Source organism: Scatophagus argus, chromosome 19 (genome assembly GCF_020382885.2).
Source record: "Scatophagus argus isolate fScaArg1 chromosome 19, fScaArg1.pri, whole genome shotgun sequence".
Lineage (NCBI taxonomy): Eukaryota > Metazoa > Chordata > Actinopteri > Scatophagidae > Scatophagus > Scatophagus argus.
The window spans coordinates 3,711,593-3,734,775 of record NC_058511.1 but is presented as its reverse complement, the minus strand read 5'-3'; the positions used below and the strand labels follow the sequence as shown (position 1 = coordinate 3,734,775).

The following is a 23,183-nucleotide window of genomic DNA, read 5'->3' as shown; positions in this document are numbered from 1 at the left end:
TTTCAGCTCTAACCCGCGTCTGAGTTTTGTTTGGTTCAGAGTCCCTGAAACGAGCAAGAAGCAAACAAAACAACAAAACAAAACATCGCTGGGAAGATTTTTTTTTTTTGTGGGGGTCTGGGGTCTCCAATCAACAGAAAATATGAATCCAGCTGATCAACACGTTTAAACACACTTCAACTTGATGCACAAAACATCCTTTAATAATCAGAATCCAAATCAGAAACAGGTTTATTGCTAAGTAGGTTTTCACATGCAAGAAATTTGCAATGTTATGTTGGTGCTCCCAAAAAACTAGTCAGTGAAAAGACAAAAACAAGCATTAAAGTCAAGAAACATAATTAAATATAAATAATAAGAATAATAACCCAGCAATAATAATTAATAAGCTGGGAGTACACATCTCTGTAATACAAACTAGATTATCCAGAATGTAACTTTCTGAGATTAAAAAAAATAACAGTAGCAAACAGGGAACCATATGTGATCCTCCGTGCTCTGCTTACATGAAACATTTGCTTCAATTACTGCATTTCAGGACATTTTATTTATTTATTTATTTTTCAGTAGGTGTGTTGTGCGATAAGAGGGGTCACTGCCATGAATGTTAGTGTGACATTATACCAGCTACAACAGTACAGGAAAGCTTTTTCTTTACCTGTCCGCACTGAGTGCACAAAAATGTACTCTATCTATTAATGAATGCAGTTGGTAAAACTAGTGGTTTTATGAGCAGCTTTTAGTGAAGAAAAAAAATGTTTTTTGGTTACAAGAGAAGCAACATCATTCATTTAAAAGATCTGGTTGTTCCCTACCGAAGAAGAGAAAATCCAACAGCGCACACTGCCTGCTGCATGAAAAAGGGTGATAATTGATGGAGTAGATTAATGGAAGTGCTGAAGAGGCTCCTTCAATAAATAAATTCTGCATTAGTCCATTCTCTGTCTCAGTCTGGCATTGACCTGATATCAGAGCCAAAGATGTTATTCTGACTGTGACGCTGAGTTTAGCTCTCTGTATTTTTCATTTCTCATTTCTGTCTTCTTAGCCTAAAGATGTAGTGCGTCAAGGAACTCTGAAGGTTCTCGTTTTTATAAAATTATTTTCTGGAGCTGATTGACTGTATATATATATACATATATATACATATAAATGGCACACCACTTCAAAGTACACATGGTGCATAATTTCACACATTTTAAGCTTGTTAGGTTTCATTTAATGCCATCCACATCAGTGAATTTTGGACGTGTAGGAAAGGACAGCATCAAGTGACTTTTGTCACCTAAACGGTTTTGTTTAGCCATTAAAACAGCTTGGTTGGGTTTAGGAAAACATCCTGGTTTCATCCTAGAACTTAAAATAAAAATGTACCTAAGATAACTGATGGATGTAAGTTAAAACGGTTCAGTGTTTAGTTATGGTTTCGCACAGAACTTAGGTCACTTAATCTACAATAATACATCAGAATTTAGTAGGTGATTGTTCAAATATTTTATAATAATAATCTTAATCTGCAAAGTATCAAAGATGTCAAATAATTGAAGTGGAGTAAAAAGTACTTTATTGGTTTACAAAATGTAGTCGGGTAGAACCTTAAAGTAGCATAAAATGGAAATACCTCAGGTAGTACAGTGCTTGATGTACTTACACTCACTCATTAGTTACAGTAAGTGTCTTGCCCATCAGTGGTCATTACATGGAAAACAGCCTGACTGAAGGAATAAGTCAATTTGATGTTTCCGTGCGAAGGACGAAAGTGTTTTCCTGAGAGCCACATGCTGTTGAACCAGTCAGAGCTCGTCCGGATGTAAACAACGAAGCTTCACGGTCTCCTCGAATCTCGAGGTTGTGACCGAGAAAGGCTTCTCGTCAGTTTGTTGGTGCCTGCTCTGGTGCTTTACGCACAGCACATCGATACAGACATCACCCGGTGGAGTCGAGGCGAGATCCTGCACAGCAAGGCTCCCTGATGGGAACAGAGACCGACGAGGATCTTGAAGCCTCGGGCGGTCGATAATTGCCCTCCAATTGAATTAAGCTGTGAATGAAGGGGGTAGATAGAGATCTCACCTCCTACTGAGCGGAGTTGGATTGAACTCAGGCTGTTTTACTGTACGTAGCAGATAACAGCCGGCTTCACCAATTAGGGCCTCGTCGTCTCAAGTGTCTTAAATGTCTCTCCGAAGAATGTTTGATACTGGAGGGCTCGATTTAGAGAACGGTAGGATAAGAGGTGTCTTGCTGGCTGTACAGTGAAATCCATAAACATCTGCCTTCTTCGTCCTCGTTTCAGTTTAGTTTTTGTTGTTCAAAAACTCGCCCGCAGGAAGTTTCCACGAAGATTTGTTCAGAGTAGGTTTCATAATAGAAACGCAACTCTTTGTGAGGGCAGCAGACTCACAGTAATGTAGACTGATGGCTCTTTGTGCTCGTTCTGCTGAGATATTTCCTGTATATATTTTTCTTTATTTTATTTTGGTTAGTTTCACCAGTACATGATATTGTTTCTGTTTTTTTTTTTGTTTTTTTTCCTTTAAAGTCCAGTTCCAGTTTTTATTTTAGTTTTTTAACCTTGCTGTCCACCCTGCTGCCACCTGTCAAGCGATACAGAAGTAACCACTGCCAAAACCCCAGACATTCAAGCAGCTTCTTTCCATGGACTGTTAGACTCCTAATTCAGCCTCCACACTCCACTGTAAACATAGTTTTTCTTGTGTAGCATAAAGGGCCTACATCTGCCATTTTGTTGTGCGACTTTGAGTGGGATAAATAAATCTTGGGGTGATTTGCAAGTGAAAGACAGCTTTTACAAAAAAGAGATACTGCTCATTGGAGAAATGGAGGATTTCACCCATGCTTCACTTGACAAAACGTTAATGTACCAGCGAGCAGATACACACTCGAGACAGACTTGTTGTAAGTGCAAAGGCCCACCGGCTGCGCCCTGTCGTGTTGCGTCACATTTGCACACATTAATCGTCACCAGTAGCACACAGTGGACCTGTCATACAGATGTAAGACGTAGTCTGTCTCTGGGGAGAGCGTGTAATGTGATTTGCTGCCTCTCTGGAACATTTGCATTGGCAAATGGGACAGTTTCCTGACATGTTGAGGCACTTGTATGTTGCTCGTTGTTGCATTAGTGGGACATACAGCACTGTATAACGCAGCAGCTCTGAAACATCATGGTGGACATACGTCTTATGTACACTTTGAGATCGTTTCAACAAAGGTGGTTACTAATCACTAATTGTTTCATAAGAGAGAGCGAATATGTTGAATGAATTAGTTGAGATGTGCTCTCTCCATTAAGCTTTTCTAATTTGGTGCATCCCAGTATGCATAAAATACTCAGACGGAAACACAGCTGCTGTCACATCTGGGAATGTTTGGCAGCTGCAGAATTCAATATGTATGACAGGAGAAAAGGGTCTGACAGTAATTAAAATGTCAGCTGTGGTCATGCGCTGTTGATGAGTAGTATAGTAACCTGTGTGTGTGTGTGTGTGTGTGTGTGTGTGTGTGTGTGTGTGCTTTTTTTAAATTCATTTTTTACTTCCCAGCCTTGTTGTGAGATGTTCCATTAAAGCACATCTGAAGTCGATGTCCTCTTTCTTTGTTGTTGCTTATCTCCCTCCCTCCCCAACCTCGTCTCTTCGCCTTCATCCCTCTTATTCTTCTCCTCATCCTCCCTTCCTTTTTCCGTGCTCTTATTCTCTCTGTCACTCTCTTATCTGTCCTCATCCTCGCTCTCCTCCCTCCTCCTCCTCCTCCTCCTCTCTTCCTCCCCTGTCCGAGCTAAACTAAACCGTGGAAAAGGTTTTACTGCTGTCTCGCTGCATCTTCAATGCGAGTCATGATGAAGAGCACCACAAGGAATAACAACAGAGTCTGTCAGTCTCATAGAGAGAGAGAGAGAGAGAGAGAGAGAGAGAGGTTCAGGACTTTAAAGAAACTCTGATGTGTGACTGATTTTAACAGCTGGTTTTAACAATCAAATACATGACTGAATCAGGTTGTTTGTGCGGGAAATGGAAAAGGCATGTCAAGTGATCTAACAAATGTTTTAGTGTGTATTTAGGCTTTTCTGGTTAATAACACGCCGAATGCTGCGTTTCCAATAAATGCACATTTTTGTGTAGTTTGCCATTATAAATCTCATATGTGTAAAGTTAGCCTACAGACGCTGATTAAAATATTTCAGGTGGCTGAGATCTAAGATCAGGAAACTTTCAGTCAAATCACATGACCATCATCCTGCAGCAGAGTTTGTTCAGCTGTTCAGGATTTCTAGATATTCAAATTTCCATTTCCATTTTTTAGGACTTTATTTACTTTCTTCCTGACCTCTGAAACATCCGTTCAGAAATCAGTCTGACCAAGGCTGCTTTGCTCTGCACTTTTCAGTCCTTCACATCACACGATTTTCATATTTTTGTCCAACAAATGGAATTTGAGTCCATATGCTGACCAAGGGACCTTAAAAGCTGAATGTCTTAGCAAGAAATTTGAACATCTACAGTTCCATAATATTTTATTTTATAATTAAAACCCATAAAAAAAATAAAACATAAATCCATTTTCCAAAGCAGGTGTAGTCTGACTTAATGACTGAAACACTTCACTTTTCTATGAAGGCATCTCTGAAAAGGTCACGTTTATGATTTTTCTCCTTGAATGTGAGCTGGAGGAAGCTGAAAGAAAAATTAGTCACAAATGTACTGAACTCTGACCACAGCTGTATGTGAAAGCTGTCAGGACTTATAAATAAAAAACTCATGACATTCTGTAAGTCTCTTTTCTCATTTCCTTCTCGCTTAGAGTTTACTAGGAGTTAAGTGCCTTCAGATTTCTCAGCCTGAACAGCAGCTGAACTCATCAATACACTGAAGGCTTCTGCCAAGGCTGGTTGGAGGGTAAAAGGAAGCTCTATTGATCAGGTTTGATTTGACCACAGCAGCCAATCAGCAGATGAATAGAGGTTGATGGTCCTTCTTGGTGTTTGAAAGCCAAACATAGATTGGCATTAAGTGCAACAAGGCCTTGGCATTTATTTTAGCTGGCCCTCCGTCCATCTTCATGAGGAAAAAGAAGTTAATGTGCAAAAGGCTAAAGCAGATCACAAACACCCTGTGTGATCTTCTTGAGTAAATAGACGGGATAATTGAATAAATCCCAGACGAAAATATGTTAAGGTAGCATCTAACGTTTGCCGCTGCAATGTAAACGTAAACCCACTCGAGTGCCTTTAAAGAACCAGGATTAGCCAAACTGAGAACGGCAGGAGACGGTTTGATGTTTTCACTTTTCACACTGATGAATGCACTTACTTCTCTGTTTATTTTGACTTTTGAAAACAGTTGAAAAGTCGATTCACAATGCTGTGCTGTAGAGTGACAGTAGCACAGGTAGAAAAGTGTGAATCTGCAGCTCCCATCGGCTTCATGCAGCTTTACTCTTCTGACTCACTTCCACCTCTCTTGTCGGTTCCTTTGCAGTCGTTTCAGGCAGTCGGGCAGTTGTTTTCAGAGGAGAAGCTCTGAAAACAGACTGTAAACCTGCTCAGTCCCAGAGACACAGTCAGCGACTTTTCCGCTGAACTTAGTGGAGATAAGCAGATACGAGTCAGATATTTCCCTCAGGAGTGTTTGCTTTTTAATATTTAACTGAAACCTTGTCCTAACCTTAACCAATGTGATTTTTTTTAATGCCTGCACCAGGACTCTGAATGCAAACTCTGGTCTCGGTGTCTTAAGTCCTCCGCTTCCACCATCCTCCATCTTCCCTGCAATATCAGGACGGTGCAGAAATGTGGTATTGGGGACATTCACGTCGTTTGTTTTAGGAGCTAAAAGTTGAGCTTGTGGATGCTGCGCTCGAATGGCCTTTTCTGTGACCTTGCTCGATCTCTCCTTTCCATCTATTAGAATAAAAACTTTGTGCCCGTTTCTCACCACATGTGACACAACACACACTGGAGGGAAAGATCACTTGGTCTGGGAAAACAACATGTGATGTTGATGCTGTCTGTCTGCAGAAAGGTTGTCATTTTGTGCGGCCGTACGAAGCGTTGCCAGCCTTCTCGCTCAGCCCTGCATCACTTGCTTTCCTCGTGCACCCAGGAAATGAGCCAGGAACACAATTCAACTCAATCACTGTGTTTTTTCCTCCTCCTCCTCCTCCTCGTCCACTGCCGTCTCATTTCCCCCTCTCTGCCTGCCGCACTCCGCATGTCTCTGTTGTCCTTTGCTGCCTCTGTTCCTTTCTCCTTCTCCCTGTCCATTTGTTTGTTGAGAGCTGACGATCAGTTGAGTTGAAGTAAAGGTGCTTTCCAGGATGTTTGCCATCCATCGCCGCTGAGAGAGAGACAGAGAGGACTGAATTAGAGAGGCGGTGAAATGGTTGAAACACTGCGTGGCAGGATGGATTGCAGTGCGAATCCATCACATACTCACACACGCTGCTCTTTAGTTCCTACAGGAAAGAGGACAGGTAGGTTTTATCAGAGAGGAACAAGACACCAGAGAGTTGGGCTTTTCATTTGCTCCATGACAACGTACATATTTATTTTATTTATTTCAAGCACCAAGAAAGCAAAAAAACAGTGATTTATTATTATTATTTCAATTTTTCCAGCTCCTAGAGTTCCAGGAACCCATTTGGGACAATTTTAGCTGTTGTTTAGCTGTTTTTCTTTTCTCATTCACTCTCCAGCACACCATACAGTGAAAACTGCTATTAACCTGAGGTACTTGTACTTTACTTGAGTATTTGCATTTTATGCTACCCTATGCTCCTGCTCCACTTATCGACTTGTCACGATATACCGATACTGAAATCGTGACAGCCCCAGATCCACTGAGGGGCGAATGAAGAGTGAAGAGGAGCACAGGAGGGCCAAATCACAGCCTTGTGACTGTAAATACTGTGGAAAAGCTAACTGTAACTGTTTAGCTCCCTTTAAACAGTACCAGTTCGTTGCAGTAGTGACACTTGTACTGTAGTTGTATAGCATGTGTATATTGTGTGTGTGTGTGTGTGGATTAAACAACAGTTTCCAGTTTTTTCTCTGGATCTTCACACCAAACTGTGCAGCAGGAAGTGGAAACCAGCTTCGTTTTATTTGATCACTGGGGAGCTGATCAAAGCTGAGGAATTGGCAGAAACTGTGGTGTTTTATGTGTTGTGATGGAGTGGAGTGAAACAAAACGTGGGATTGTGCTTAAAGTGAGCTAATTATGTCGCTGCGATTGTTCTCGTTGCACCCGTGTCGCATTTGGACACCATGTGAGTGACTTCTTTAAACTGCGGCGGGTTGTCATTGTGCTGAGGTCAAGGTCTGGCTGAGGTCTGCGGTCGAGCAGGAGCTGGTTATCGTCGAGGTTATGGCAAACCTGTAGAGAATCAATGTAGGTCAGTGCAATGTCCTCACAACTGTGTGTGTGTGTGTGTGTGTGCGCAGCATCACTGAATTCAGGAAAACATTGTGAAATTAATCATCTGTGTGAGTATGAAATATGTACAAGTTTACATAACGCCCAACACCACAAGCACTACAACTTGTCCCACTGTGTGCTGTCAGCTCTCATTAGCCTAAGGCACACGCACACACACACACACACACACACACACACATGCATGCATGCACACACACACACACACTCTCTCTCTCCTGCAGGCATAACTAGTGAGAGCTGAGAGTCTCTTTGCAATTAATTTGTTTTCAGCGGCTACATCATTGTATTCTACTTTTCTTTGAGCTGAGCTCTAAAAACATCGCCTGCAGTAAAAATCATCCCAGGATCCCAGAATGTGCTGAAGTGTCCTTGAGCAAGACAGAAATAAATAAATTAAATAAAAAAGAGGCTGCCGGCCTGCTCAGCTGACCTCTTCACCTGCCTGTAGAGGACGACGTGATGATCCCTCACGGGGATGAATTAAAGATCACATTATTATCATTATTAGTTTTCACAAAAACACGCTTGGTCTTTAAGATTGTGGGTTTTTTTTTTTTCTGGAAACAAATCCAAGAATTGTAGGAGAAAGATTACATTATATTTTTCTGCTTTAAATATCCTGAGATTGTAAACCTCTAACAGGTGGAAGTGGAAATGGTAATGCGAGAGTTGTTTTCCATGTGGAAGTTATGTTACAACAGAAACTGCTTCGAAGCTAAACTAAATTATGATTATAGGAATCATGTTGATGGTGGCAAAAATAAAGCAGGAGCGACCTTGAATCCTTGAATGCAGGGTAGAGAAACATGTTGTTTTATCATATACAAGCATATTTGCCTCTTCTTGCTTAATAAATAAAATAATTGCACCTTTAGCATCACCTCCCCTTTTGGTTTGATATTATTTTTGTGTTTTATGTCTCATCTGTATTTCATCTTTTTTGTTTTTGAGCGCGCACACACACACACACACACACATACGCGTTTCCATGGTTGATGGGGACCGACTTTTTGATCATCACTTGCGGGGACCACCCTTTCTGAGGGTTCTACAAGGATGAAAAAAATCAGGGAAACTAACCACACCCCTGTAAGCTCATACACGACTTCAAACACCTGAATTGCTGAAGTGATGATTTCCCCATGCTAGGTGGGGACCTATGAAAAATCGAGTTACCATGGTTGCTGGGGACCTCATTAACATATTATTTGTATAATTCACACAAATTTCTATGTGACTAGTGGGGACTTTGCAACAAGTATATTGCTAATGACAAATGACATCCTCAGTTTATTGCATTTGTTAAAAAAAAGTTCAATCTAGAGGTTTATAGACCACCTCTTGCTGTGTATATAATCATCTTTATAACATAGGAAAATTTATGACTAATTGATATCCTTACTATTCTATTATATTTTTAATCACAGTCAACCACCCAGCACGCAAGCAAGAGTCAGCTGATCCTGGGTGGTTGACTTAATCACTTGTCACGTAGTGCAACCTTAACAAAATGACTACTAATAATTGAACAAAATATTAAACTCACATTGCAGATTGCAGATCTCAAATTTTAATGAGTTCAACTATATTAACAAAGTCTGGTAAAATGAACCAATCAAACTCTTTTAAAAAACAAAAATAAAATGCAAAATGCAGAACCTGTTTTTAAACATGGAGAAAAAAAATGCCCTACCAGATAGTTGGTGACATTCGAATTATTCACACTGAAATTTCCTTTTGTAGGCTGTGATTCTGTTATAAACGTAGAACTTCAGGGTCTGCCAGTCCCGGTTCTTAAGAGCTTCTGGTTCAGCCTTTAAACACTTCTCACAGTCACTCTTTCCTGGTACAACACAAGATGTGATGAATCGATTCATGTGCCTTTCCACGGCCTGCACCTCTGTCTGCTGCCAGGGAGTCTTCTTCTTCTTCAGGGGGGCTTTACCTTAAAGTGGTCAGAAAAACAAATTTGTAGTTGAAAGCATAAGGAGGTATGCTAGAATTCAGAATTTCTGAATCCTACATCTGTATATAATATATGCCAGCATCTACAGTACAAATAAAGTTATTTACACCTATGATAGTGATTTGTGCATTCTTCTGCTTGGACTGAAATGATCCTTGGGGAAAAGGAAATGATTAGGATAATTTTAAGCCATATAAACCATAAATATTTTTTTACAAGCTGCTCAGTCCTAGTCCCTCTCATTACACTGCTTCAACCTTTGTCAATACCCAGGACAAGTGGTTGGTATTGGGGCAGGCCATTACTACAGTTTCAGTGGCAAAATATTAAAATCACACAGGCAAAATCTGGCCTGGCATTCAACAACTGGGTTTAATAGTAGCTGTTAATGGTTGGTTATTGGTTAGCAGAGCAACCCTTTGTAACATCTACAGCTTGCTGCTAGTTGTTAATTTAGGATTAATAGCAGAGAGTATTGGAAGACTTTCATGTGGCTGCTGTTTGTACTACTATAGCATTTGGCCATTTGTAATTTAGTTCATACACTGACAATACATATTCAAAAAAGGAGCAGACACAATCATTACTGAAACATAAAAAATGTGTAAAGTTCACCTTTGGAGGAAGGCTTCACAGCACTAACTCCTGAAGATATCTCATCTTCTGATGATGGTGGTTCATGTCTTTTGGATGGTCGTGGCGGTTCACGTCTTTTGGATGTTTGGGGTGGCATTTCATTTCCCTTAGTAGGTTGAAATGTCTCCTCAGCTGATGGTTCTATGGACATTAATCAAAAGCATTCATGAAACATTTTAAGCAAGAAACAGCTGTGTATATATATGTGTTCTTATCAACATTTGTAATCCCTGGATGAATCCATCTACAGTGCTGGTTAAAATTAGGGGCACCCCTTAATTTTAAGTGCAGAATAAGAATAGCTTCAAAAATAAATGCAAGTTAACCATATAAAATAAAATATTTAATAAACAATAATAAACAACATCCAAGTAACCCAATTTATGGTTTTCAAAACATAATGATCTTGAGATTTATGTGCAGACAGAGCAGAACAATGTAGAGCTGCAAGGGGCAGCAACAATTGTGTGGCAGAATGTTAAAATCACAGTTATTGGTGGAAACATCTCCAAAGGGATATGGAACAAGGCAAAATCTTTCGCCTAGAAACAGAATGTAAACACCGTGAAATAGCTGATCGAAAGGTGCAGAGGCAGCAGCCCGCAGTGATACGAAGGGATGGAAAATAGTGCCAGGTGATTGTGAGGTCTGACATTTTTATGGACAACAACTTTGTATTAAATTTTGATCTTTTGAACGCATAGTTTTTTGAAGCAAAACGCTTTATCTTTGTGACCCAGCAAACTAGTCTGAACTACTTTCTTCAGCACTAAAAGCCGGCCAGAACTCAACTCACAGGACGCAGTATGGAAAAAGTCACTGCTGATGCATGACATTGATGGTGAGAATGGGGATTTCATGTCAAAAAATCTGAACTATCCCTTTAATAAGCAGAGCAACCCTTTGTGAAACAGACATCTTGCTGCCAGTTGTTAATTTAGGATGAATAGCAGAGGGTATTGTAAGACTTCCATGTGGCCACTGTTTGTACTACTACAGCATTTCGCCTGAAGTAGACAGTCATTATTGAGATACAAAAAAGAAATGAGTTCACCTTTGGAGGAACGCTTCACAGCACTACCTCCTGAAGATATCTCATCATCTGATAACGGTGGTTCATGTCTTATCGATGGTCGTGACGGCATTTCATTTCTCACAGTAGGATGAGATGTCTCCTCAGCTGATGTTTCTATGGAAATTAAACAATCAAATAAAAAGTTTACTTGACATGTACTATATAATACTGACAATACATTATTGAGCCGTCATTTGTGATGCTAAGGGCTTTTAATTCGAATTAGTGCACATAAATGCATTAAACCATTAAAGTGTAAAACTCTGTTCATCATTCCAAGTGTATCTAAAGTACATATTATTGAACTGATGAATTTAGCCATTTCTGTTGATTCCTGAAGTTGATGATGATGGGCACACAACTGAATGTCCAGAGCCCAGTGCCAACTGGCTCATAAGGGTTCACTTGTCACAATCTCACTTTGAAAGTAAAATTGCCATGGAGTTGAAGCTCTGATTTCACCACTGGTTTATGATAATGGAGGCAAACTGTAGTTTTTCATCAATAATTTACTGACAATACACACCATCACCACTGGGACAGTTTTCATCTTGAATGCTCCGGTCTTCCTCATCACTGTCCAGAACTTTTTCTGTGGAAATTATACAAAGCACAGCTTGCAAATATAATCAAAGCATCTAGCAAACAAAGAATAATAAATTAAGAAGTAAAATGAAATAAAATACCATCTGGTTCTATCCCAATTTCATCCAGGTTTTTGCCATGAAACTCAGATAATCTTCCTTGTTCGAGTGCCATAAGAACTTTGCTGATCTTGGCAAGTTGCAGGGTCTTCTCAGGGAGTCGATAGAACTCCCGATGTACTCTTATATCATGTCCAAGAAAGTTGGCCAGCTGGTCCATCTCTGTGTCTGTCATGTTCAGCACAGTTGAAAGGGTAGCAGCATGCTTTCGTAGTTTGGTAGATGTCAGTGCCTTGGGACACTTTGCACCACACACCTTCGCAAAGCCACGGAGGCAGTCTGAACCTCGGAAATGTGTCAAAGCTTCAGGTCTTGCAAACATATAAGCATTGTCCTTTAGAACTCCACAGGCCTCTCTCTGCTGAACAAGGAGTTCTAATGCACCCAGCATTTTTGGAGTCAGAAGAATTGGAACAGGGCGACCACGTTTTCCTCTGATGACAATCCTTGAGAAGTGTCTGCAGAGTTTTTTTTCCACTTCAGAGAGCGCCCAGTCTACATCTTCATGTGGATCAGAAGAGTCTCTTGATGAAAACGCAGATAAGGGCATGCTTGCCACCTCTCCTTCCCGACGCCGGTTGAAGAGAATGATCTGGGCCAGAGACACTTTTGCCAGCTCCATCCAGGCTTTTGAAGAGGAACTTTTAGAGAGTGAATTGTACCACTCATTTTGCATTTGACTGAGATATGCATGCATTTTTTGGACATCTTCGGTAAAGGGCATGAGAGTGGGCACATTCCATTTTGCTTCCCTGATGTTCCTCAAAGCTGTGGCTGAGATCAGTGCATTCCACTTTTCCTGATGGACTTCTAGAAACTCAGTGGAATTCTTCACAAGTTTTTGGTTGTTTGACATTAAACCCTGAGCTTTTAATAGTTTGCTTGCTTTAACCAGGGCATGTCCAAGTTTATTTGCTAATGATGGAATCAAGAACTTATTAGCTTCACTGTCATACCCACATGTAGATTTGACAGCTTTGACAGTCTCCATGTAGTTCTTTGGATTTATGAGATCTTTCATTTTTTTTAATGTGGTGACTCTCCTTGCATTGTGAATCAACCTTCCCATTTCTCGCATCTTCTCCCGCACACACTGTTGATTCTTGGCTGATGTACCACCTTTGCTCAACAAGTGCTGCCCAATATCAGTGATTACTTGATCATTTTTTATAATATCTGTGATTGGGTCAGGATTCATGGCACTGATTACGTCCCAGAGTTGTTTACTAATGTGCGAAGGCACAGGCCCTGTGTATGTACACATGGACTGAACACGATTCTTTCCTGGTTTGGGGGCAACTGACCGAGGTGAAAGTCTACAATTACGCATATGTCGCCACAGGACCTTTCTTATAAAAAGTCCTTGACAGTATGCGCAATGCATGAAGTCAATTCCCTGTGCCTCTTTAGGCGGTCGCTTAAATGGTACTAACTCCCCCTTTCCTGACTCCATAACAGCAGCATTGTGAGCAAAATTTCCTCTGTTGCGAATGTAATCTAGTTGTTTTTTCCTCTCCTTGGAACCCTTTGGAAAGCTTAGAGCTTTAGCGACATCAGACTTGTTTTCATGTGCTCTTTCTAGATGCCTTGCCATCTTAGCATAAGGCTTACTGCAATATAAACAATAATGTCTCTTGTCATACACTCTATTCCCACCTCTTTTTTGGCTTGCACTAACAACTATGCTGTCATTTATGTTCTGACTTGAACAGGGTATGTCTTCTGCTCCAGAGGCTTCAGATGTAAGGATGTCCCGGTTAAAGGTCATATTGTCTGGTGTTGTGCTGTCACAGAGATGGGGACTCATTGAGTCAGAGACATTGAATATATCATCAAGAGCCCTTTGAATCCTTTCATTTGGGAGAAGACTAGCATCGCTGTCACCCTCACTTTCACAAGTGGTATCTGGAATGTAATCATCTGCACTGTCTGGTGTAGAATCATATAGTTCATCAGAATCTTCAAAATTTGTGTCTTTCATCTAAAACAAAACAAACAAAAACAAACAGTATTTACAATTATGTAAAACTGAAAATTGTTTGCCAATTGTTTAGTAAATGGAAATTATTTACAAAACTTTCAATCAATGAATCAATTTACAGTTTTGCAGATTTTGGAGCAATAAGTGGAATTTTGGACATTTGAACAAAAAAACAAAAAAAAGACATGAGATGTCATCATCCTAGGCTCAAAGAAAAAGTCAGGCATTTTTCACTGTCTCACTATTTTCTAGACCAAAAGATTTATCATTGAATTATATAATTCACTTATTAATTTATAAAAAAATAATGGTTGATGCAATTCTAAAATCAGTCCGGGGTCAGTAAACTAAAAAAAATTCTCTTTTCTTTATGCCATGTACTTAGACTTACTATGATACTTTTGGTCCGTCTCAGTCTTGGTACAAGGTCATCTTTATTTGGGAATTCCGTCACCATCTGCAGATAAAAGCGAAGGAATATACTACATTTGACCTTATTACAGAATGTATAATTACACAAACATAGATAGCAGATATAAAACCTATGCTTCAAATTAAAGTATTTCTTACTGGCCAGCCAAGCAATATCTGTATTCACACAATGAATAGCTTTAGAAAGACGCTTCACACTAGGGATGGGTAGCGTGTTTAAAATATTTGAATAGTCATCAAATTACTAAAAGAATTAGTAGTTTATATGTCATTTCTGTATTTACACAACTTTAAACAGGCTTCATGGGGACATAACATACACAACAAGAATACAAACACATAACACAGAGAGACTGCTGAAGCAAGTCTGAAGTGATGAACATGAATCTACCTGTTGAGGAGTATCGTTTGTACTAGCTGCATCATCCATCTCTGACAGGGGGGAAGGATGGGAGTCCTCCTCCACCATGTTGGTAGCTATAATGCTGGGCGTCTGTAAACAAAAGTTTTATAGTGACAATGTTTTAGAATATGACACTACAAGAAAAAAAAATGGTCAATCTGATGCAAATACTGCATAATATGCAAATAGATGGAACCTTTGTCAGAAAAAAAAATCTCAAAGATGAGATGCATGCCATCATACACCAGAGTTGAGAGAAAAACATTTAATTTACAGTAAATATTTTTACTGGCCAGCCAAGCTAAGTCTGCATTTACACAACTTCAATAGGACATGTCACACACAATGTTACAGTTCCTTGTGGGGACCAGTTTTGTCCAATGTTTTCACACACACAGCTTCTACTCAGACCCTGGTGGAAAGTGTGTTGTGGGGACGTCGTAAGTGTCCAGAATACATTGATAATAAACCAGGAAAAGTAATCCCTGTGAAGTTCAAATTATGCTCCAAGTACTCCACTACTGCTAACCTTCCAGCTACATAACATTAAACTACTGAGTATACTGATGCATAGTAGTACTGACCAGCCAAGCTAAGTCTGTGTTCACACAACTTTAAACAGGCTTCATGGGGACATAACACACACAACGTTACAGTTCCTGGTGGGGACCAGTTTTGTCCAATGTTTTCACACACACAGCTTCTACTCAGACCCTGGTGGAAAGTGTGTTGTGGGGACGTCGTAAGTGTCCAGAATACATTGATAATAAACCAGGAAAAGTAATCCCTGTGAAGTTCAAATTATGCTCTAAGTACTCCACTACCACTAACCATCTAGATGCATTATGTGAAGCAGCTAAGTGTACTGGTTGACAATAGATTACCACCAAATTAAACGTTGTTCCTAGTGTTAACTGCTTGAAACAACAAGAATACAAACACATAACACAGAGAGACTGCTGAAGCAAGTCTGAAGTGATGAACATGAATCTACCTGTTGAGGAGTATCGTTTGTACTAGCTGCATCATCCATCTCTGACAGGGGGGAAGGATGGGAGTCCTCCTCCACCATGTTGGTAGCTATAATGCTGGGCGTCTGTAAACAAAAGTTTTATAGTGACAATGTTTTAGAATATGACACTACAAGAAAAAAAAATGGTCAATCTGATGCAAATACTGCATAATATGCAAATAGATGGAACCTTTGTCAGAAAAAAAAATCTCAAAGATGAGATGCATGCCATCATACACCAGAGTTGAGAGAAAAACATTTAATTTACAGTAAATATTTTTACTGGCCAGCCAAGCTAAGTCTGCATTTACACAACTTCAATAGGACATGTCACACACAATGTTACAGTTCCTTGTGGGGACCAGTTTTGTCCAATGTTTTCACACACACAGCTTCTACTCAGACCCTGGTGGAAAGTGTGTTGTGGGGACGTCGTAAGTGTCCAGAATACATTGATAATAAACCAGGAAAAGTAATCCCTGTGAAGTTCAAATTATGCTCCAAGTACTCCACTACTGCTAACCTTCCAGCTACATAACATTAAACTACTGAGTATACTGATGCATAGTAGTACTGACCAGCCAAGCTAAGTCTGTGTTCACACAACTTTAAACAGGCTTCATGGGGACATAACACACACAACGTTACAGTTCCTGGTGGGGACCAGTTTTGTCCAATGTTTTCACACACACAGCTTCTACTCAGACCCTGGTGGAAAGTGTGTTGTGGGGACGTCGTAAGTGTCCAGAATACATTGATAATAAACCAGGAAAAGTAATCCCTGTGAAGTTCAAATTATGCTCTAAGTACTCCACTACCACTAACCATCTAGATGCATTATGTGAAGCAGCTAAGTGTACTGGTTGACAACAGATTACCACCAAATTAAACGTTGTTCCTAGTGTTAACTGCTTGAAACAACAAGAATACAAACACATAACACAGAGAGACTGCTGAAGCAAGTCTGAAGTGATGAACATGAATCTACCTGTTGAGCAGTATCGTTTGTACTAGCTGCATCATCCATCTCTGACAGGGGGGAAGGATGGGAGTCCTCCTCCACCATGTTGGTAGCTATAATGCTGGGCGTCTGTAAACAAAAGTTTTATAGTGACAATGTTTTAGAATATGACACTACAAGAAAAAAATGGTCAATCTGATGCAAATACTGCATAATATGCAAATAGATCGAAATTTTGGTCAGAAAAATATCTCTGAGATGAGATTCTAAACCAGATAGAGAGAAAAACATTTAATTTACAATAAATATTTTACATTGATAATAAACCAGGAAAAAAAGTCCCTGTGAAGTTCAAATTGTGCTCCAAGTACTCCACTACCACTAACCTCCTAGATGCGTTATGTCAGGATTGTCGGCGTCGCTGACGCAGAAAAATACTTAACCCCAATGCAGTCAAAAGGAGCAGGCAGGCGAAAATTATCTTTTATTCAACTAACTCAAAAACACGCACTTACTGTGGCAAAAACTCTGGATATGGAATAAACGCAGACATTCATGAAAAGACACTAACGCTCTGACAAACAGTGGCTGGGAAGACAAGGACTAATTAGACAAGACAACGAAACACAGGTGACACACATTAGGAGGGAGAAAGCAATCAGGTAAACCAAAAGCAACGTTACATGGAAACAGGGCACACAGGGGAGGTGACGCTTTTCAAAATAAAACAGGACATGACAAAAACCTTGAACATATTACGTGGAAACAACACACACATGGAACATGACACAAGGACTCAAAAACTAAAAGACAGAGAACCAAAACGTGACATAAACCTGAACTTAAAACATGAAAAACACATGAGACAAACATGGAACATGGCACGTGGACTATCAAAAAGTAAAGCATAACCAAAAAACCAGGCATGACACATTACATAAAACAGCTAAGTGTACTGGTTGACAATAGATTACCACCACATTAGACTTCTTTCCTCCCGTTAGCTGCTTAAATCAACAAGAATACAAACATGACATTGACTGTTGAATTAGTCTGAAGTGATGAACATGAATGTACCTGTTGAGGAGTGTTGTTTGCACCAGTGGCATCATCCATCTGAGTCTCTGACAGGGGGGAAGAATGGGAGTCTTCCTCCACCATGTTAGCTGTAATGCTGGGCGTCTGTAAATAGAATTTAGAAATGTATTTAACCCACACAGTCACTGGATGCGTCCTTGTTACGTGACCAATTTAAGATGACGTAGCTGCAAGACGCAGCCTTGCTGAGTCTCTGTTTTAATTTGAGTCAAAAGTGGGCACTTCAAACTATATACAAGTTTTTACATTTTTTATAATATGTCAATTAAAACCCGAATTATGATAAATGATATACGCAATGTTTTTTTCTGAACATTGTTGCCGCGTTTGGTGCAAGTTTTATACGAAGACGCAGTAAACACCGGCTCGTTGTAAGGAAAGATGACACCCTCTTTCCTATTGGTGAAAAAATACACTACAGGAACCAATCAGAATATGTGATTGGCTGTCTGTTGTATCCAGAGTTAAGGAAGTGCTGTAAGATGCTTCTAGCTCGAGTACCTACTTGCTTATACACTTATACACCATGGTTTATGGCTCGTCCCATGAAAAACAACAGTCCAGCAACAGATGCAAAGATCAGTTGCTACTCCATTTCACCTGCTTCCACTTTGGAAAGCTACATCATCAGTTTAGCTGCTTATGTCAGTGATACCTATGTCATCACAGCAACCAACACAGACTAATCTAAGCTGATGATTTAATAATTAACAATGCAGATACTCAGCCTCAAAAGAATTGACTTGAGAACAGATTTCCCTGAGGTTTGAACATAGCCTTAGACTGATATCCTAACAGATTCCAATTCTAATCCATTAACATACAAAGTTATTAAATACATTCTGCAGCATTCTGAGCAATTGTGTACATTGTGTACTGTTCAACATACTTGTGTTCTCCAAGGGCAGTCATCACCTCCGTAGTCATAGGTAATTTCTTCTCCTTCTTTAATGTCGTTCAGGGCAAACAGACAAAGGTGTGGGTTTCCATTCACTTCAATTTTTTTCATCTTACAGTTTGGAGATCTGTGGTCATCATTGACTAGCCGTCCGAACGATCCATCGTCTCTTGAGGCATCAATACTTAAAAAGAAGGAGAAAATAGGGAATACAAACAACACAATATATCACTGCAAAATCAAAGCCTCACTTGGTCTACTAGAGTGTAGTATAGTATAAAATGGTATAGTACATGCACAACTGGAAGTCTTACCACCATGTTTTCCCTCGCCACTTGAAGGCAAACATGAAAGCAGTACATGACGGATGGTAAAGTTTTCTTCTTCTCTGGGATTCTGCATCATCTATCCTTTCTCCCCTATATTCGACAACAAAGTCTCCTTTGCAAATTGAACTCTTTGCAAATATACCACTCCCTGTAAAAGACAACAAACACAGAACAGGATAGCCTATCCATTCTTTCATATGTGTCTAGATTTCACCGGATAGTAACTAATTTGAAACAGATTAATCACATCATACTCCACCTTACCTTTTACTGCATTTATGTACTTCACCTCTAATTTGGTTGTTTTGTCAGACTTTGAAGCAACATGATGACTTGCATCCTTAAGGGGGCTAATTCGTGGTGGCATCTCAAACTGCAGGGAAAATTTTTCATTTGCATTATATTCAGTTACAATTTGATACCTTTAAAGGTATTGACTATATACCTCAGGATATGTTTACCATTGTAAGATATAAACATACACACCACAAGGAATAAATACTTTCTCTCTGTCACGGATGTTCAGGATTACTTTCTGGCGAACATATAGGTTTTTATATAAAATATACAGGAATCAAAAAGCTTTTACTATAAACAACTTTCTGAAATAATTGACACTATGAAATAGAGCTTTTGCACAGCAGCTTTTTTGCATGAAATAGTAACACACAGGTGTTACTGTCATTTTACAATTCTAACAGAAACTTGAATCCCTTCTTTAGGTAGTTAATTAACTGCATTGCTAGTTAATGTACTTTTAGCAACAGCTGACAGCTGTTTCACTAGCATCTAATTAGATATCCATTCAACCGTAACATTATGACTACTTGTACAATCTAATGTGATCCAGTACACAAGATGATGTACTACAGTTCAATACCAGTTCAAAAATACAACTTCATATTTCATAGAAACACTGAAAACCTACTCAGTACTTTTAACACCTCAATGCATGCCGCACTGTTTTCCTTATTTCTATCAGCTGTACTTTGATGAAGGCTAATTATTAAAGTTCGCTGTAATAAAAGGCATCTATGACTTCCTTCAAGATTCCAAGTTAAAAGCCTCCCAAACGGAAGTCACAGTCATGCTTCTCTGCTCTTCTGGGTTTATTTTTGATTTACTTCTATAATTGTATTTCAGATTTCTCAGGAGACACCTTGTTCAAAACCTTTGTGTTTAATAAATTCACTTACATGTAACATCACTATAAATATTAGGAATTCATCAAGGCAAATTAAAAATCATACATTTATAAAAGCTGAATATTATTACATAATAAATTTCACCACAAAACTTTGAGAACAATCAGACTAAACATTTCAAACTGTCTTTCTGGCTTGCATTTAATTCATTTGCACTCCACTTTATGCAAGTAGTTTGAAATTCATAGTAAAATATTTGCAGCATACACTCAGTGGCTGTATTTAACCTAATGCTAACCTCCTTTCCTGCAAACTAAGAGTTAATTAAATAAATTTGACGGTTCAAAACTGATTATTCTGATTTGTCATACAAATACACTTACCTACCTACCTTCACTTTGGCTCCTCTGCACAAATTCTTCACTTGTTAAATGCCATATTCTGCAAGTAATCTTCCGACATCTTTGTCTCTAAAATCATTCCGTATGAGGACCAGGAAGTGGGTGGTACCCAACCATATTTGGAAGAAGTGTGTGTGAAGAACGATGGGTGCGGTACCAGCCAGAAACTGTTGGAGGAGCTCATGTGCACACCACACACACACACAGCCACTGAAAAGCATGTGTTTTGGGCCAATGCTAAAAACCACACAGGCACCCTTAGAACAGCTTTTAGAGTCATTTGAAAGGGTTATCCTCATGGGGACCTGCTTTTTGGTCCCCATACCGAAACTGGTCCCCATACCGTGACTGTGTAAACAGATCTTTGTCCCCACAACGTGATGATTACCAGAACACACACACACACACACACACACACACACACACACACACACACACGCAGCTGGTAAACCAGGAGAATCTAAACGTCACAATGTCAGTTGAACCGCGAACGCCCCATACAGCTGTTTCTTGTTAATGCTGACAAACAACAGTGTGTTTACAGTCACACACACACACACACACACACACCTTATGCTGGAGGGAGGCGACTGTTTAATAGTTTCAGTATCGCCTCCATAAGCTCTTCTCGCTCCATAACTCTGTCAGCAGGGATTCACAGCTCATTGGCTCTCATTATGAAAATGTGATATTGCACTCGTAACCCCTCCGGCTATTCTTGGCCTATGGACTTGTGCTGTGTCATGGTTTATAGACGGAGGGAAACACAGCCAGCAGCCTCCTGCAGGTCCAGACAGGTGCAGATGGGTGCATCAGGTTAGCCTCATTTTTAATGTAGGATGTTCATGTTTCTGCACCTTTTTAGGCAGACAGACTTTCTGACCTAAATTCAGAAGGCACACACACACGTCACCTCCCAAACTGTAGTAATAAAACTACTAATATGCATAATGCTGCGTGGTTGCATGGGGACAGGGTCTGTCGGGGTGTGAAATAGGTCACACTGCTGTTTCCGATCAGTAGTAAAAGCAGGAGGGGCGTCACTAGTGTGTGTGAACAAACCCACACGCTGAATGTTAAACTCAGTGGGATGACTGAAGAGGATTTTGGGTGGAATAAGGACTTTAGCTTCAGGTTAGGCTGTGACAAGACTCTGCTGCACATAAACTTACTTGTGCCATTTATGCCTTCACATACCCGTACGTGTTTATACTTCTGGTTAACTTGCAGTTCACTGCATTGACAATAAAGTTAAATGTAGGGCTGGTTATTTCTGTCACTGATTCACCTGCAGATTATATTCCCGATTAACCGATCAATGGTTTGGTCCACGAAACATGACAAAATGAAGAAAAATGTCGCCCCATAATTTTCCTGGTGAGTCTGGTGTCTTTAAATTGCTTGTTTTGTTCAGCCGATGATCCAAATCTCTGAGATTTTTCCAAGAACACCAACAGCAGTTTATGGCGTTTTAACTTGAAATTTGCCTGGACTGATTGGTGGTTATTAAGCACTGCGCTCTGTGTTTTAAACATTTATCACAGACAGCAGAGGCATGACAAGAGATGCAAACGGTGGACGCGGCTGCTGCGCTTCAGAGGCTTGCTGATATTGAACTGACTAATCAGTGGCTGATCAGGTCAGTTAGATGCTGACACTACATGAGCTGCAGATCTCTTTAAAGTGTGTGTTGGAGGCAGAGTGTGTGAATGTGATCAGATAAGCTCTTACCAGTTTCTCTTCTGAGGCAGATAAAGCTGGAGAGCTGCTGATAATAACTTGTTTATACACTCAACAACCCGACAGTCTGCTCCTTCCATCCTTCCATCCTTCCTCCTCCTCCTCCTCCTCCTCCTCCTTCTTTCTTATTCTATCACATTTTTTGCTTTCTTTTTTCTTGCTCCTCCTCATTTTTGCGTCTCACTGCTGTCTACATGTTATTGGATTTTCCTGTTTTCTTGCCTTCCTTCCTTCCTTTCTTCTCCGTTTTTCTTTCTTTGTTTTCCCATCGTCTTCTTTTCTACTTTCTTCTGCTTGTCCTCCTTACCTTTTCCTTCATCCTTCTCACTTTTCTGTCCTCCTTTTCATTTGCTCTTCCTCTTCTCTTTTCTCCTGCTCACCTTGTTTTTTTCCTTTCCTCGTTCTCCTGGTTTGTTTTGCTTCACTTCTTTTTTCTTTTCATTTCATTAATTTCCTAATTTCTCCTCTAATGAGTTTCCTTGCCTCCTTTCCCGTGTCTCCTAATTTCCCCACCCTCATCCTACTTCCTTTGTGCTCCTTGATTTGTTCTCCTCCTCCTTCCTCTGTTCTCAGTCTCCTTACCTCCTTTGTTTCCTTTCCTTTCGTCGTTCCTTTCCCCCTGTGCTTCTTTCTCTCATCACCTTATTTTTCCTCTCTGCTTCTCTTCTTGTTCTCCTTCGCTCATTTCCTTTCTTTTTCTCTCCTCTCCTCACATCCCTCTGTTCCTCTTTCCTTGCTTACACCTCCTCCTTCTCTTTTTTCCTTCCTTGTTTCTCTTCGTGTCTCCTCATTTCCTCCGATCCTCACCTCGTTTCCTTTCTTGACACATTTTTCTTTTCTTTCCTACCTTCTGCACTCCTCTCACTTCCTCATTTCCTTTCCTCCTCTCTTCTCGTCTCCTACAGGGCTTCTGTCTCCACCTTTTATGTTATTTCCTCCGTC

General features: G+C 40.0%; 2 protein-coding genes across 4 annotated transcripts in view; one reads left to right on the top strand and one right to left on the bottom strand.

Annotated features, from left to right (window-relative positions):
• LOC124050301 (exostosin-1-like) overlaps positions 1-23,183 on the top strand; it is a 186,313-nt gene that overhangs the window by 5,026 nt on the left and 158,104 nt on the right. The gene's annotated exons all lie outside the window — the stretch shown is intronic.
• Positions 8,997-14,745, bottom strand: LOC124050300. The gene is made up of 7 exons (XM_046372673.1): positions 14,646-14,745; positions 14,214-14,279; positions 11,824-13,822; positions 11,664-11,729; positions 11,117-11,251; positions 10,042-10,203; positions 8,997-9,405 (listed from the first exon to the last, which is right to left on the bottom strand). Exons 1-7 carry the CDS (start codon positions 14,721-14,723, stop codon positions 9,176-9,178), a joined length of 2,736 nt encoding a protein of 911 aa, XP_046228629.1. The 5' UTR covers positions 14,724-14,745; the 3' UTR covers positions 8,997-9,175.

Coding starts and splice junctions, on each gene's coding strand:
- LOC124050300 (XM_046372673.1), bottom strand. CDS start 14,723: ATGGTGGAGGAGGACTCCCATCCTTCCCCCCTGTCAGAGATGGATGAT. Junction 11,252..11,663: donor AAACTGTCCCAGTGGTGATG/GTGTGTATTGTC, acceptor TAATTTCCATAG/AAACATCAGCTGAGGAGACA. Junction 9,406..10,041: donor TGTGAAGCCTTCCTCCAAAG/GTGAACTTTACA, acceptor GACCACTTTAAG/GTAAAGCCCCCCTGAAGAAG.